Here is a 15,421-nt window from a genome sequence, read left to right as displayed (position 1 = left end):
ACAGGTAAACTTACACCCCAACTTACAGATGAGGAAACTGAGCCAGTTAGCAATGGATTTTGAATTTAAACCCAGGCATTTTAGTGCTAGAATCTGTGCTCTTAACCACCATGCTATACTGCCTTAAAAATAAGTCTTTAAAAGCATTTCACAGACATAATTATTATATTATTTATCTAATAAAACTCCAGTAAAGATAAATTCAAATTTGAAAATAATTACTCCATTTATATCTCTCTGTTCTGCTTCCTATGTTAAATGCTATCTTAAACATTCATTTTTTTAGTAGATTCTGTCAGATTTGATTGTTTTATCTTCAACCTAATGGTCTGTTCTCCTTTGGACTTCTTAAATTTTCAAAAGCTTGTGTGCTCGTTTTTTAAAGCATGCTGGGGGACTTCCCTGGTGGCGCAGTGGTTAAGAGTCTGCCTGCTAATGCAGGGAACATGGGTTCAAGCCCTGGTCCGGGAAGATCCCACATGCCACAGAGCAACTAAGCCCGTGTGCCACAACTACTGAGCCTGTGCTCTAGAGCTCGTGAGCCACAACTACTGAGCCCACGTGCCACAGCTGCTGAAGCTTGTGTGCCTAGAGCCTGTGCTCCGCAACAAGAGAAGCCACCGCAATGAGAAACATGTGCACTGCAGCGAAGAGTAGCCCCTGCTCGCTTTCTCTGCAACTAGAGAAAGCCTGTGTGCAGCAACGAAGACCCAAGGGAACCAAAAATAAATAATTAATTAATTAAAAAATAAAGCTTGCTGGGTCTTACAAGAAAGAGGAAACATTGCTGCTGAGGCAAATGATACTTTGAGGTGCTTTATACTCTAAATAAAGAAGGAAGCCACCAAGCAATTTAGTATAGCAAATAATTTGGACAGTAAAAAAAAAAATGGCCACCTTAGTTACATACTCTCAGTTTACTGATTGTTGGTGGACATGTAGTTTACATATTATTCTTGACATATACGAATGAGCAATATGGTCTAATGGGTATACTCAGAGAAGTATAGATAGAGAAAATAATTCTTAAGTTTATTCATTAATATGCCTTCTTTAGTCAGCAGAGTTTATTGAATAGTAAGAAGGAATTATTTGAACTCTGTGTTTCCACTGGCTACTTTTAGTACATTTCAGGACTTGGAGCTATTAAAAGTATTTTTCCTAAACTTTTATTGGGAATATAGTTTCAAAGGTAACTTCTAAGATAAGAAATAACTAAACATTTATTATGTGTGTATTTTAAATATATATATTCATGTTTATATATATATATAACCATCTGTTAGATATTGAGTGCTTTTCCTTTTTCCCTAGTTCTTTGATCTTTAAAATTTTCGTAATCAATGATATAGGATCACAGGAAAAAGTCAATTAAACAGACAAGAAAAAACACATTTCAGGTAAGAAAATAAAACAATAGACCACATACATGATACCTATATCTTTAATTATGAATGTGTATTTATTTTTTAAAAGCCACCCCTTAAAATTTATCTTCCCAATAAATTCAATTTTCATTCCTAGAATGCTGACTTTATGTGTTTACCAAGTCACCACTGAGCACGTTCTTTGTGCCAGGTGCTATGCCAAACACTGGCGTTATAGAAATGAGGTTCCTGTCGTAGGGAGCTTGTCTAGGCAAGGGGATGTGACTGGGGTTCGTGGTACTTTGGAATAAAGAGGAGGAGCATCTAAATATACTGTCGTATCAGGAAATACTTGCCATGCATAGGAAGCTCTGCCAACATTCTATCTTTAAGGGTGAGATGGGTAAAGAAAGGTGCATTGGGTAAGGGCTTCTGTGGTAGAGGAGTCAACACAAGGCTCTGAAATTAGTGTGAAGTCACTTGAGAACCAGATGTTCTGGGAATAAAAGATTTGTGAGGGGGAATAATGGATGAAGCTTCTAGAGTGTTAGGGAGGAACTGGATTCAAGGATCCACTTAAAGCTGTCCTTGACAATTGGAAATCTTGTTCCCATTGACAAAAACACTATACGGTGTGGCTGTGGCTCTCTGTTTTGTTTTCATGGAGAAAATGACCTATACTTTTGGGCTATTTTTTTCTTCCAGTGTCTCAGAAAAAGTGAAAACAGAGAGTACAGTATTGGCTAGGGAAGTTTCTACCCTTATTCATACTTTCCTTCCGTCACCCTGCCAAGGAACCCGTAGTACACATTCAGGACCAAGGACAGTAATTGGGCCACATTTCTCCAAGTTATGCCTTAGTAGGGGAGGGGTTGAAGTGGGCTGCCTAGACCAGCTTTGCCTAGTCATTGGATAAGTGTTCTCTCGCCCTTGTTTCTCACTGAGTGTGGTCTTCCACACATGGGCCTTTCCTAGCCATTGTGGTGTCAAAGTACAAAGGTCTGAGGTTCATGAATGGGATTCATGGAAAAAGGGGCACGGGACACCTTTCAGTTTCTTTGATAGCCAGGCTTTAGGCCTGCCTCTTAACTTGGCCAAATGAAGGTTACATATGATCCAGCCCATGTTTTCAGGGTTGTGAAGGGAATGTATTGGGGTTTGAGGCAAAGGCTGTCTGACCTTGTCCTTTCCACACATCTCTTTTAAAAACCCTGCAGGAAGGGGTGACCAACAGAACTGAATGTTTAGCACCCTGGGTTCTCTTATTTTTCTTTGATCTGTAGTACATATTTTCAATGGGGGTGAGATTGCCCCTGAGGGGGCAAAAATTGATTCTTGGGGGTCAAAAAAAATCTTACTCTTTTTATGTATAAAGCATAGATGTACATGCTGTACATATACTATAGTACAGCTGTGGTATTAAATTTAATGGGAGGAAATTAATGCGGAAAATGTCTAATAAGGCTTCTTATGTGCACAGTAGTAAATAAGAAAGTTGAGAAACATGTCTAAACCATGCTGTCTCTCTTTTTCTTTCTCATTCTCTTTGTTAGGCAGTGCAAGGCTGGTTCAGTGACTCATAATGCCATCACTATTCTGGACTCTGTCTTTTTTTTCTCTGCCATTCTTAGTGCATAGCTTTCTTCTTCAAGGTTGCCTTGTGATGTAAGATGGTTGCTGCAGCTCTGCTATCATGTATAACTGAGAGGGAGAAGAAAGAGAGGGTAGGGCCAAAGGTATACATCAGTTAAATTAGGTCCTTTCAAAGGAACTATCTGTGATGTCACTCAGCAACCTCTAATTATATCTTACTGACTAAAATATAATTGTGTGGACACCCCATTTATAAGGGAGGCTGGGAAGTGTAGGTTTATTTATTTATTTACCTATTTAAGTTGGGCACATTGCCATTCTCAACAAAATTGGGATTCTGTTAATAAGAAATAATGGGCAAATGGTTATTGGGTAGGCAACTAACAGTCTCTTTAGTTGTCCCTTTGTCATTCATTTGCACGGCAGCTACCCAGGGTAAGGTATAATCTGTGATTTGAAATAGAATGACAGCTAAGTGCCTCTACTTGATGCTGGGACTCATTAATCTGGTGCTTTAAATTCTTGAACTGACTTTGTGAATAAGTAATTAAAGTGGATTACATATGAAGGCATTAAATTTTTGAGAGCATTTCCTAGTGGGGAGAACACATGGTATTTGTAAACTGTGAACTGGCTTCTTCCTTCAGTTTACAGATCTCTGACTCAGAAACTTTTGCATTTTGAATATTGCAATGGGAACCATTAATTATTGGTTAATTATATTTAATGAAAACATATTGCTTAGAAATTCTGAGTTTTGTGAATGAAAGGTAAATATTGAAATTTCTTAGATGTTTGTAAAAAAAAATAAAAGCACTGTGTTTCTTGCGTTTGGATTTGCAACTATGTTTTTCAAACAAAATGATGGTGGTATTTATTGAATACCACAAATTATAGAGTAAATGATAGCCCCAAAATGTGATCTTTTACAAATCAGTAAATGCTAATATTCTTATTGTGTGCCAAGAATTTAGGGGAAAAAGGAAACTGTGGTGGAAAACTTCCAATTAAATGTGTGGATTTTGGCATAATTACTTCCTGCAGCAATTAAAGTGGCATTGTAATGGCTGGCAAAGCTCGAGATTAGGGCATGCAAACACAAAGCCATTTTAACAGCGCCATTGTGTTCAGTGTGTGGAATACATGACCTCAGTCCTTCTTGGGGCAGGGAGTAAACAGTATTTGGCAGTGACCTATCTCTGTTTCTCTCTCCTATTTCTCTCCATCTTTTTCCTCTTTTCCTTTCTTTCTTTAAAATTGAGTTATCATTTTGAAAGACTGTGAGATAATAATCCTACCGGAACTGTTTTGGAACACATAAAATTACATTTTGAGGATAATTTTTAGAAGAGACGTCTCTGTTTTTAAGGAATGATTTTAAAAAGTATATTGGCCCTTGGATTTTTAAAAATATTGTTTCCTTCAAATTCTATTCTGTGTCTTCAGACATTCAGTAATATTTGCCTCCCTGATGTTCTGTATTGTGTACTTTGGTGAATACTGTTAGATCTTAAACATTCATAAATAAAATATTAATTTCAATGACCTCAGCAGATTACTGGCAAATCAAAAGTTATCTTGCCTGTTCTTTCTGTCCATGGTAAAATGCCACTTAGTTGTCTGCTTGTTGAGAATCAAATATGAGAATGTTTTTCTTCCATGTTTTGAATATATGGGGCAATAAGAAAACATCCTGAAAGAGTAGGTGGAAAGTGTTAAAAATAATACCTGGGCACTGAAGGAGGCACTGGAAGGAACACAGGGATGAGGGAGCAGATGTGTAAATAGACCAGTATGACAAGTGTGTGTTGAGAGTTTAGGTAGAGGCATGTACAGGGGGATTTCAAAGAAGGTGTACAGGGGGATTTCAAAGAAGGTGTACAGGGGGATTTTCTTGGAGAATGTGATATGGAGCTGAGTATTGAAGATTAAGTAGGAGTTGACTAGATGGAGAAGTGGGGAGAGCGCATCCCATGAGGGAAGCATGGAATATGCCAAGGAACGTGCCCGAGAGCACAGGTGAACACTGAAACTTCCACTAGGATGCACACTTTTTTTGTTGTTGTTTACAGTTTGGATTTCATGCTAAAGACAGTGGGGATTCATTTAATGATTTAGAGTCTGTGAATGTTGTGATGGGACTTATGTTCCTCTTGAGGTTGGATTGGAGGGTGCTCAAATTGGATGCAGGGAAATTAATTGGGAGATTATTGTGGTAGTCTGTATGAGAGTTGGAGGCACCTGGAACAGGGATTGAAATAGAGAAGAGAGGATGCATTTAAGCGATATTAAGGTAGAATCAGCAGGACTTGGTGGCCATTTTGGAGCATGAAGACAGAGGATGATGGTGGATGGATGATTTCCATGTACTTGGTTTGGCTGACATGTATGGATGCTGATGATGTGGATTGTGATTGAGAATAAAGGAGGAGAAACATGTTGGATAGATGATAATGAGTTGAATTGTAGAGAATAGTTTTGAGACATCTAAGTGGAGATGTCTAAGAGGCTAGTGTGACTTTGGGATACCTCTGACTTCTGGTATTTAACTTATTGCTCTGGGGACTCTTTCTCAATCTCTTCGTTAGTTCTACTTCTTTCAGGTGCTCATTAAGTATTGATATTTTCTCCATATTCATCACTCATCAGAGTGATATTCATCACTCTTCTCCACTCTGTTCCTACTCATCTGTTCTCTTGGCTTTAACAACCTGCTCCAATGAAGACTCACAAATTATTATCTCTGCACAGGACCTTTATCCTAAGTTCCAGTTGCTCAGTCTAACTATGTACTTGTTGTCTTAATCTAGATATTCTCTAGGTATCTAAAGGTCAACATATCCTCATCTTCTCCCATTTTTTTTTTTACAGTGTAGCATAGTCTAATGCTCAAGAGCACAGATGCTAGAGTCACACTTTCTAGGTTTGAGTCCTAGATCTGTCACTAGCTTTGTGACTTTGAGAAAATTATGTAGCGTTTCTGTGCCTCAGTGTTCCCATTGGTGAAGTGAGAATAACAATAGTATCTACCTCATAGGGTTGTTATGAAGATCAAATGAGAATGATGCCTGGCACATGGTAGATACTATATATATATCAGCTATAACCAGATATTTCTGTATTTCCTATTCTGATTAATGGCACCACTATTCAATCAGCTTCCCAAACCAGAAATATCCTGGTGGCTATTAACTCCTTCATATCATTTCATTCCACATCAAAGTGATCATTAAGTCCTGTCAGTTGTTCATCCTCTCTGTTGTCTTCTCTCCATATTCACTATCACTGCCTTGAATAACCTTTATCATCTTCTTCCTCAGTGACCTAGACTGGTTAGTGACTAGCCTCCCTGTCTTTTGTTTTCCCTTTTCAACATTCTCTGTAGAGTCCCCCAGTGAACTGTAAATCTGATCACTGAAAACTCTTCAGTGCTCTCCTGTTTTCATAGGAAGAAAAAAATACAAGTGAAGCATCTAAGGTCTCCTCCTGCCTCCTTCTCCAGAGACTTCTCCACCTCATTCTGACCTTTCTTTAATATTTACAGTTCCATAATGTTCTGTGTTATGTAGATCTCCCATGTCTTTACACATTCCCTGTGGATCCCCTGTGGGAATGCCTCCTTATCTTATGTCTCTCTGAAATTGTTTCTGGCTGGTCCCCCAAGCAGAATAGATTATTCCCTGCTTTGCATTGATACTTCAACTTGTGTGGAGCTTAACCATAGAGTCTGTCATGCTTACTGTAGTCATTTGCATTTTGTTTCCCACTCCCCTCCCCAAGACTAAGATGATTTGGCTTTGAATGGATCAGCTACATGCATTAACTTATTGGAGGGTATGAGTTATATCTCTTCGCTTCAGTCAAGAGCAGATGTTAGACATTTATTTACTGAACAGATCACCTGGTTAGTCATCATTACATCTATATTGAACAAAAGCATGTCCATAGTTTATTTTCTGCTAAGGGGGGGAAATTCCTTTTAGCTTTGTTGATACAGCCATTGCTCTCTTTTTAGGCTTCCAAAGATCAATCATTTCCTAATTGAGCAATGATAATATTTCTTGATAACTAAGTTTCTGGAAGAGCCAATAAGAAATGTTATCAAGGTGGTTCTTAGACCATAGCATGGGAACTGTTCTCTCCTTTTTGTTCAGGAATCAGGAAACCATGAAAGAGCATTGACTTTTTGTCTGAAGACTAGCGGTTAAGACGGTGTAGATTAATGCTTTATTGAGATGGGTTGAGAGAGAAGAAAGACATTTGAATCGTAGCTGCTATGTGGCATAGAGAGGGAAGCACTACTCCTGCCTTAAAATCTGTACAGTCCAATCATAGATGAGGCATTCAGGCTAAAGAAGGGAGTCAATTTAATACTGCTTAGTCTCCAGATTACTCTTCTTGCTCTACCTTGAAGGTCCATTTTTCAGGAAAATGGCACACAAATTTAAATCCACAGTAATACTAAAGGCACAGTCTTTTTTTCTGCATTAATTTAGCAAAGTAATTTTTCTGTAAGATCTACCTACAGAAGAACCAACCACCTATTGCACAGAAAATAATAACATTCAAATGGATGGTTGTACTCAATGGCTAATGAATTATTCATGATTGTTTGTATCAGTGCCTTGGCTCCCTGTTGATGGAGGCAGGAATAAGGAACTGAGCTTTCCAAACCAATGCAGCTGGTCAATATCAAGGTGACAGTTCAGGTGGGATCTGAGCCTCCTCACCTCCAAATTTCATTCATGAAATGTTAAAAATTGTCAAGGCTTTTTTTCTTTACGTGAGAGGATGCTAAAATATCAGGGAAAACACCCTGTGGTTGTATTGTAGCAATAATAATAGTACTACTTTTTTCTGTGGTGCTTTGGTTTTTAAAAATTTCCCATGTGTTGCATTTCCTTTAATTCATAGGATTATCTCAATTTAGTAGAAAAAGAAACTGAGGTTTAGAGAATTTTGCCCATTCAGTGGCAGAACTGTGGTTCAATGAGAAGTCCTCTGTGTTTCATTTGAGGGCTCACCCCCTTACCTCTCACAGCAGGGGTGTGCTGGGCATATGGTTTTCATGCTGCTGGGTCATCAGAATGACATGAATCTTCAGGGTGCCAGATTAGTCACTCAGTCTTCAGAAGAGAGAAATTTCTCTCTCGTGCTTTGTGGCACTCAGATACTCCTGTGAAGTCAGGAGAGACTTCAAAATAGCAGGATTTGGTTACCAAATCTTTTGACTTTTGGTGAAAATGTATGTGTTGGAGGTAGGACTGGTGAGAGCCATGAAGGGGATACTTGAAAACGTTTATTACTCTTAAAGCAAAGTTCTGTTTGCTTAATAAAAATGTAGAGAAAAGTGTTAGCTATGTCTGTCGGCTTACTTTTTAGCCAAACACATGATAATTATTTGTTATTTAAGATGTTTGATACCTTCTCTTTTGCTTTGATAATGTTCAAATGATTGTTACTAAATCTACATCATAAATACATGGTCACAAGCATGAGTTGAAGCAGATCCCAGCACGAAGGTATTAAGTAACTAAACCTCCTTTCTTCCTTCTTCCTTCTCTCCTTTATTTTCTACATCTTTTTCTTAAAGAAAATATTTTATTGATTTGTTAAATGCCATTATTTAGACATTTAAGACATGTATATTTATCTTTGGCATCTATACATCTTAAAACCTCATTCATGGCTCTAATAACTCAAACAGATGGCCTCCAGCGCTTTGCTCTGGAGTTTTGTTTCATTTTCCCTTTATCCATTTTGATTCTCAAATTAACTTTTCCTTTTTAGGTCTAGGCACAGAGTAGATGCTCTCCTTGTTTTTTTTAAAGTGATTACTGAAAACATCCAAACTAACAAATATCCTGATACAGTTCCTGAAGAATATTAAGAGTATCTGATTACATGTATTTGGATGTTTTTAAAAGGAGAGTGTCTCTCTCATTTCTGAACTCTAGTGTAATTTATCTGCTCCCTTCTTAATGGTTTTCTTTGTGTATGTATGTCTTTATCTTCCCATTAGATTTCATACTCCTGGTGTCTAATTAGTGCAGGCCCATGCCCACAGCATCTTCCTAGCACTTCTTAGTTTATCAGTGAATTTTTTGATAAGTAAATCATACTATTTATTCAGGTGGCATTTTTTAAAGAGCAAAAACAAGTCTGTAATTTCACTATTCTCTATTTTAGTTACATATAGTGACATTCCAAATGAAACTTAGCCCTTGGAGTCAAGGAGTAAAGTCATTAACTTAGCTAAGAGGCTGTCAGAATTTACACTAGCACTTGCAAAATAAATTAGTTGTAACTAGGGGAAATTTTGCTTAATTTTATCTCTGTAACTCTCTATTTCCAAAGTATTAGTGGAGCTAAAGCCTTGGATTTTGCAGCATTCTCACTGACCATTACCAATTGTATAAGCTGTTGTTTACTGAAATGCCATCTGTGTTGAAGCTGTGTTCTGTCAATTTTCCTACAAAACTCATAGTATATCCCATGCCATTATTACCCACTAAATCGTTAAGTAACATTTCCTAACTTGAGGCCAGTGGTTCTCAAACTGTAACAGGGAAGAGCTAAATTGGACTCCATGTTTGATCTGTTTCTTTGACTTTAACCTTTGCTTTTCGTTTTTTTTTTGTTGTTGTTGTTTTTTTGCGGTACGTGGGCCTCTCACTGTTGTGGCCTCTCCCGTTGCGGCGCACAGGCTCTGGACGCACAGGCTCAGCGGCCGTGGCTCACCGGCCTGGACACTCCACAGCATGTGGGAACTTCCCATACCGGGGCACGAACCCGTGTCCCCTGAATTATCAGGGGGACTCTCAACCACTGTGCCACCAGGGAAGCCCGCTTTTTGTTGTTTTTGTTATTATAATCATACATAACGGCCTCCCTCAGGTAACCTTGCCCCTCTGCCTGAATGTTAAACCAAAGTGCCTTTGTACATCCTGACCCTGTCCACCTGTGGATGGCTGCAAGAAAGAAGAAATTAACACATCCCCTCCTGGAGGCTGGCCATTCCAGGTGATATTTGCAAAACTTATGGCCATTTTACTTTACTTCCTCATCACCTCCCCCTCTCTGATTCTATAAAAGAAACTGGCATCCAGACCCTGATAAGATAGTTTTTCAGAGACACTAGTCCGCCATCTTCTTTGTCTGCAGGATTTCTGAATAAAGTTGCTGTTCCTTGCCTCAACACCTCATCTCCTATTCACTAGCCTGTTGTGCGGCATGCAGAGCGAGCTTGGACTCAATAAAAAAACCATGGTGAACATCAGAATCCCCTGGAGTTTGTTAAGAGTATAGATGCCACATCTTTCCCCAAACATTTTGAATCTGTAGGTTCAGAATGGATCCTGGGTGTCTGTGGTTATAACACTTTCTGGTGGTCCTGGAACCACTTTTTGGGAAACATTGCCATTGAGTCAGAAATTTATTTTGAATGGAATTCTGTGATTTTTAAAATAATGATCTTCTAAAAGTTGTGAGTCATTCTAAATGTCTTTAAAAATAGTGTTATAGGTATGTTTATGAATTCTCTTTGAAATTGCAGAATCAGTACTGATTTATGTGGCATTATAGATGTAATTATAAAATACTTTCTTTGCAGTTTTATTGGTTTAGTGTATATTAACATGCCATTTTAAACACAATATTTATTTGAAAAATCTCCTTTTTTATAAGCTCCTATCGGGAATGAGAAAAAACAAAAATCAAATTGCAGTATTTTTTCTGCTGTTAATTTCTACATATGCAATATTTATCTCCGCTTAATCCCACATTTTGTGTATGACCTTTTATTGGAGAAAAAATTTAGGTATTTAGAAGATACAATCTAATGTGCCTTTATTACCTCTTATAATGGTCAGTATTTCATGGTGTTAATATTCATCTTGAAGCTGGACGGAGTGATGAATTTTTTAATTACCAAAGAGTTTAAGGATTAACTTCCACAGCAAATATTTTTGTAAATCCTTGTTCTCTGAAAATAAAAATGAATTGACAATACACAGTAGTTTAATGCAAACTTTTATTAATTCCAGCTAAATGAATGAATTACATATTCCAGTGAGGTCATTATGATAATGCACGTGGGTTAATATTCATTATAAGGGCCCTTCCCCACCCCCACCCCCTTTTTTATTTTGAAAACGTCTCTTTTATAAGGTGGGTCTAGCATTCTTTAGATATGTGATGCATTGAAAGGTTGAGAATTAGAATTTCTGTGGAACTTGATTTGTAAATTTATAGGTGATCAGAATTCCTTAATATGCCTTAATCTATTCCTTCTTTTTTTTTTAGGGACTTTCTCCCTCGAGGGTCAGGCATTGTAACGAGAAGGCCTCTTGTGCTGCAGCTTGTTACTTCCAAAGCAGGTAATGAATGAGGATGTTTGCCACGATGAGTGTATCCTATGGTACCTGTTGTCTCCATTCCTGGCTGTTGGGTTGTAGCAACAGAAACGTTTTTGTGATCACTCTGCTATGGGTAGCTGCCTATATTTCTCTCCAAAATGCCCTCTTCTTCATTGCTTTTTAAATTCCCTTTATTACATTAAATGGAAAGTCTCATTTCTCATTGTAATATATTTATAATTTTACAGTGTGGCATAACCACTAATACCCCTTTGGTATACTTCCTTCCTGTGTGTGTGTGTGTGTGTGTGTGTGTGTGTGTGTGTGTGTGTGTGTCTGGGAATTTTTTAAAAGTAATTTAACATCCATCTAACACCTGTATGCATATTGTCAACTGAAAAAAAAAAAGTGCAACCTAAAAGTTGAGAGTTGTGTTTTATTCAGTGGGAATTTTTAGGGTTTAAAGCCCGGGAGGCAGCATCTCAAGTAACCCTGAGAGACCTGCTCTGAGGAGGCAACGGGGGAGCTAGGATATATAGGAGTTTTGCAACAAAGGGCAGGTAGTAGGAACAAAAGATTACTGTTAATAAAAGAAAACTAGATATCTCAAGGAATTTATCACTTTTCTGAGACTGGGAAGATGCAAGAGTCTAGGCTCAATGAAATCATTTCTTTGATATGTACCTCAGCTGTCTGAGGTCAGTATCTTTGTGTTTTCACATCCTGAGTTTCCTCAGGGCTCACCAGCTTACCCTCCGTGGTGGCTGCAATCACTGATAACTGTGACATCCTTTGTTTACTGATATGGCAGGCAATATTCCATTTATCAATATGTATAGTGTATGTGTATCTATATCTATGTTTATATCCATATCTGGATCTATATCTAATGTGCTGTTTTTGGCCCTCTCCTTAACACCATGGTAATTTGATAGGCAAATGAGCTTTGTTTTCATTTTTGTTTCTCAATAACTGGTGGTGTGGAATTTTTTGTGTGCGTTTATTTGGTATTTGTATTTCTTCTTTTGTGAATTGGCTGGTTTTTTTTAATCTTTGCCTATTGCTTTTTGAGGATTTTACTACTTTTCCTAATAATTTCTTTGAATGCTTAAGATTGAAGCACTTGTAAAGTTCATGCCTCATAATTTGCAAAAACAAGGTCATGGAGGTTTACCCTTATGTTTTCTTATAATAATTTTACAGTTTTGATTTTACATTTAGACCTTTGATCCATTTTGAGTTAATTTTTATAAGTGGTACAAAGTAAGAGTTCAACTTCATTTTTTGCATGTGTATATCCAATTGTCCCAGCACCATTTTTAGAAAAGACTATTCTTTCTCCACTGTATGTTTTTTGGCACCTTCATTGAAAATAAATTGGCCATAGATATATGGGTTTATTTCTGGACTCCCAAGTCTATTCAGTTATTCTATATCTCTGTATTTGTGCCTGTACCATACTCTTTTAATTACCTTTGCTTTGTACTTAGTTTTGAAATTCAAAAGTATGAGTTTTTCTACTTTGTTCTTCCTTTTCAAGGTTGTTTTGGCTATCCTGAGTCCTTTAAAATTCTATGTGAATTTGAGAATCAGTTTGTTTTATCCTAGGAATGCAAGATTGATTTAATATCTGAAAATCAAGTAATGTATCATATCAACAGAATGAAAACAAAAATCACGGGATTGTCTCAATAGACTTAAAATGAGCATTTAAGAAAATCCCATACTCCATCATGAAACACTTAGCAAACTAGGAATAGAAGGCACTTCCTCAACTTAATAAAGGACATGTATGAAAAAGTCACAGCTAACATCATACTTAATGGTGAAAGACAGAATGCTTTCCCTCTAATATTGGGAATAAGACAAGAATGTCCACTGTTGTCACTTCTATTCAGTGTTGTACTAGAGGTTCTAGCCAGCGCAGTTGGGCAAAAGAAAAAAAATAAAAGACATCCGTATTGGAGAGGATAGAGTAAAATTATCTCTATTTGCAGATGATATGATCAAGTACATAAAAGTTCCTAAGGAAGTCACTAAACAACTATTAGAACTAATAAATGAGCTCCACAAGGTTACAGGATACCAGATAAAGATACAAAACTCAATTGTAATTTTATACACTTGCAATGCGCACGATCAAAAACTTGCAGTAAGAAAACAATTCTATTTACAATAGCATCATAAAGAATACACTACTTAGGAATAAATTTAACAAGAAGAGCAAAACTTATACTATGAAAACTACAAACTATTATTTAGATAATTTGAAAAACATCCCATATTCACTGATTGGAAGACTTAATGTAAGATGGCAGTACTTCCCAAATTGATTGATAGAGTCAATGCAATCCTTATCACAATTCAGCTCACTTTTTGGGTAGAAATTGTAGACATTTTAAACCATTTCTTAATGTAAAAAAATAGAAGTTTGATCCAAAGGAATGGACTTGAATGATGTCATTTGAAAAAAGTAAATTGCTTACAAATCTACAATGTACCAGATACTATTTGAAGCTCTGGAGATATAGCAGTGACTAGGACAAAGTCTCTGCCCTTCTGGTGATTTATAGCCTGGTTATATCATTTTTAATGTATAGAAGGTTTACTCTTTTTGGTTATAAAATCTATACATATACATTTAACAAAAAGTAAATATTTAGCATAATTTTTTCCTTTCCATACTTTTAAAATTTTTTAGCATTTAGTTCAGAAATTTATTTTCATGTATGAAGAAATAATTCTTGCCCCAGTCTCCTTTATCTTATATTCCACTCTTACTGCAATCTATTTCTGAATATCTTTTTTGTTTTAATGTGCCAACACTATAGTGTTGTGCCATGCAGCATATGGGGTCTTAGTTCCCTGACTCGCACCTCCTGCAGTGGAAGTACAAAGTCTTAACCACTGGACTGCCAGGGAAGTCCCTACAGTGTTTTACTTATAACAGGTTTATAATTTGCTTTAATATCTATCTATCAGGGCTATAGTCCTCCCCGCATTATCTATTTATTTATTTATAATTTTTATTATTTTTATTAATTTGAAGAGTTTGAATAACAAAATTTTATTTGTGTAAAACTGATACAGGCTTCTTCTACATTTTAGGCATTCCCAGTTTGGGAGCTTTTTTTTAAAAAATAATTATTGGAGTAAAATTGCTTTACAATGTTGTGTTAGTTTCTGCTGTATAACAAAGTGAATCAGCTGTATGTATACACATATCCCCATATCTCCTCCCTCTTGCGTCTCACTCTCACCGCCCTATCCCACCCCTCTAGGTGGTCACAAGGCACAGAGGTGATCTCCCTGTGCTATGTGGCTGCTTCCCACTAGCTATCTGTTTTAAATTTGGTAGTGTATATATGTCCATGCCACTTTCTCACGTCGTCCCGGCTTACCCTTCCCTTTACCTGTGTCCTCAAGTCCATACTCTACGTCTGTTTCTTTACTCCTGTCCTGCAGCTACGTTCTTCAGAACCCTTTTTTTTGTTTTGTTTCAGATTCCACATATAGTTGTTAGTATACGGTATTTGTTTTTCTCTCTCTGACTTACTTCACTCTGTATGACAGACTCTAGGTCCATCCACCTCACTACAAATAACTCAATTTCATTTCTTTTTATGACTGAGTAATATTCCATTGAATATATGGGCCACATCTTCTTTATCCATTCATCTGTCAATGGGCACTTAGGGTACTTCCATGGTCTGGCTATTGTACATAGTGCTGCAGTGAACATTGTGGTACATGACTCTTTTTGAATTATGGTTTTCTCAGGGTATATGCCCAGTAGTGGGATTGCTGGGTAGTACAGTACTTCTATTCTTAGTTTTTTAAAGAACATCCATACTGTTTTCCATAGTGGCTGGATCAATTTACATTCACACCAACAGTGCAATAGGGTTCCCTTTTCTCCACACCCTCTCCGGGATTTTTTGTTTATAGACTTTTTGATGATGGCCATTCTGAGTGGTGTGAAGTGTTACCTCATTATAGTTTTGATTTGCATTTCTCTAATGATTAGAGATGTTGAGCATCCTTTCATGTGTTTGTTGGCAATCTGTATATCTTCTTTGGAGAAATGTCTATTTAGGTTTTCTG

General features: G+C 37.1%; 1 protein-coding gene across 6 annotated transcripts in view; it reads left to right on the top strand.

Moving 5' to 3' along the window:
* The window catches only part of DNM3 (dynamin 3), a 571,744-nt gene that overhangs the window by 78,787 nt on the left and 477,536 nt on the right, over positions 1 to 15,421 (top strand). For all 6 annotated transcript variants that reach the window (XM_060133190.1, XM_060133198.1, XM_060133181.1 and 3 more), the window contains exon 2: positions 11,265 to 11,338. In XM_060133190.1, the coding sequence (XP_059989173.1) occupies positions 11,265 to 11,338 (74 nt within the window). The remainder of the gene's footprint in view (positions 1 to 11,264; positions 11,339 to 15,421) is intronic.

This window comes from Lagenorhynchus albirostris, chromosome 2 (genome assembly GCF_949774975.1).
Source record: "Lagenorhynchus albirostris chromosome 2, mLagAlb1.1, whole genome shotgun sequence".
Taxonomy (NCBI): Eukaryota; Metazoa; Chordata; class Mammalia; order Artiodactyla; family Delphinidae; genus Lagenorhynchus; species Lagenorhynchus albirostris.
The sequence above is the reverse complement of the archived record's forward strand: the minus strand, read 5'-3'. Positions and strand labels throughout refer to the sequence as shown.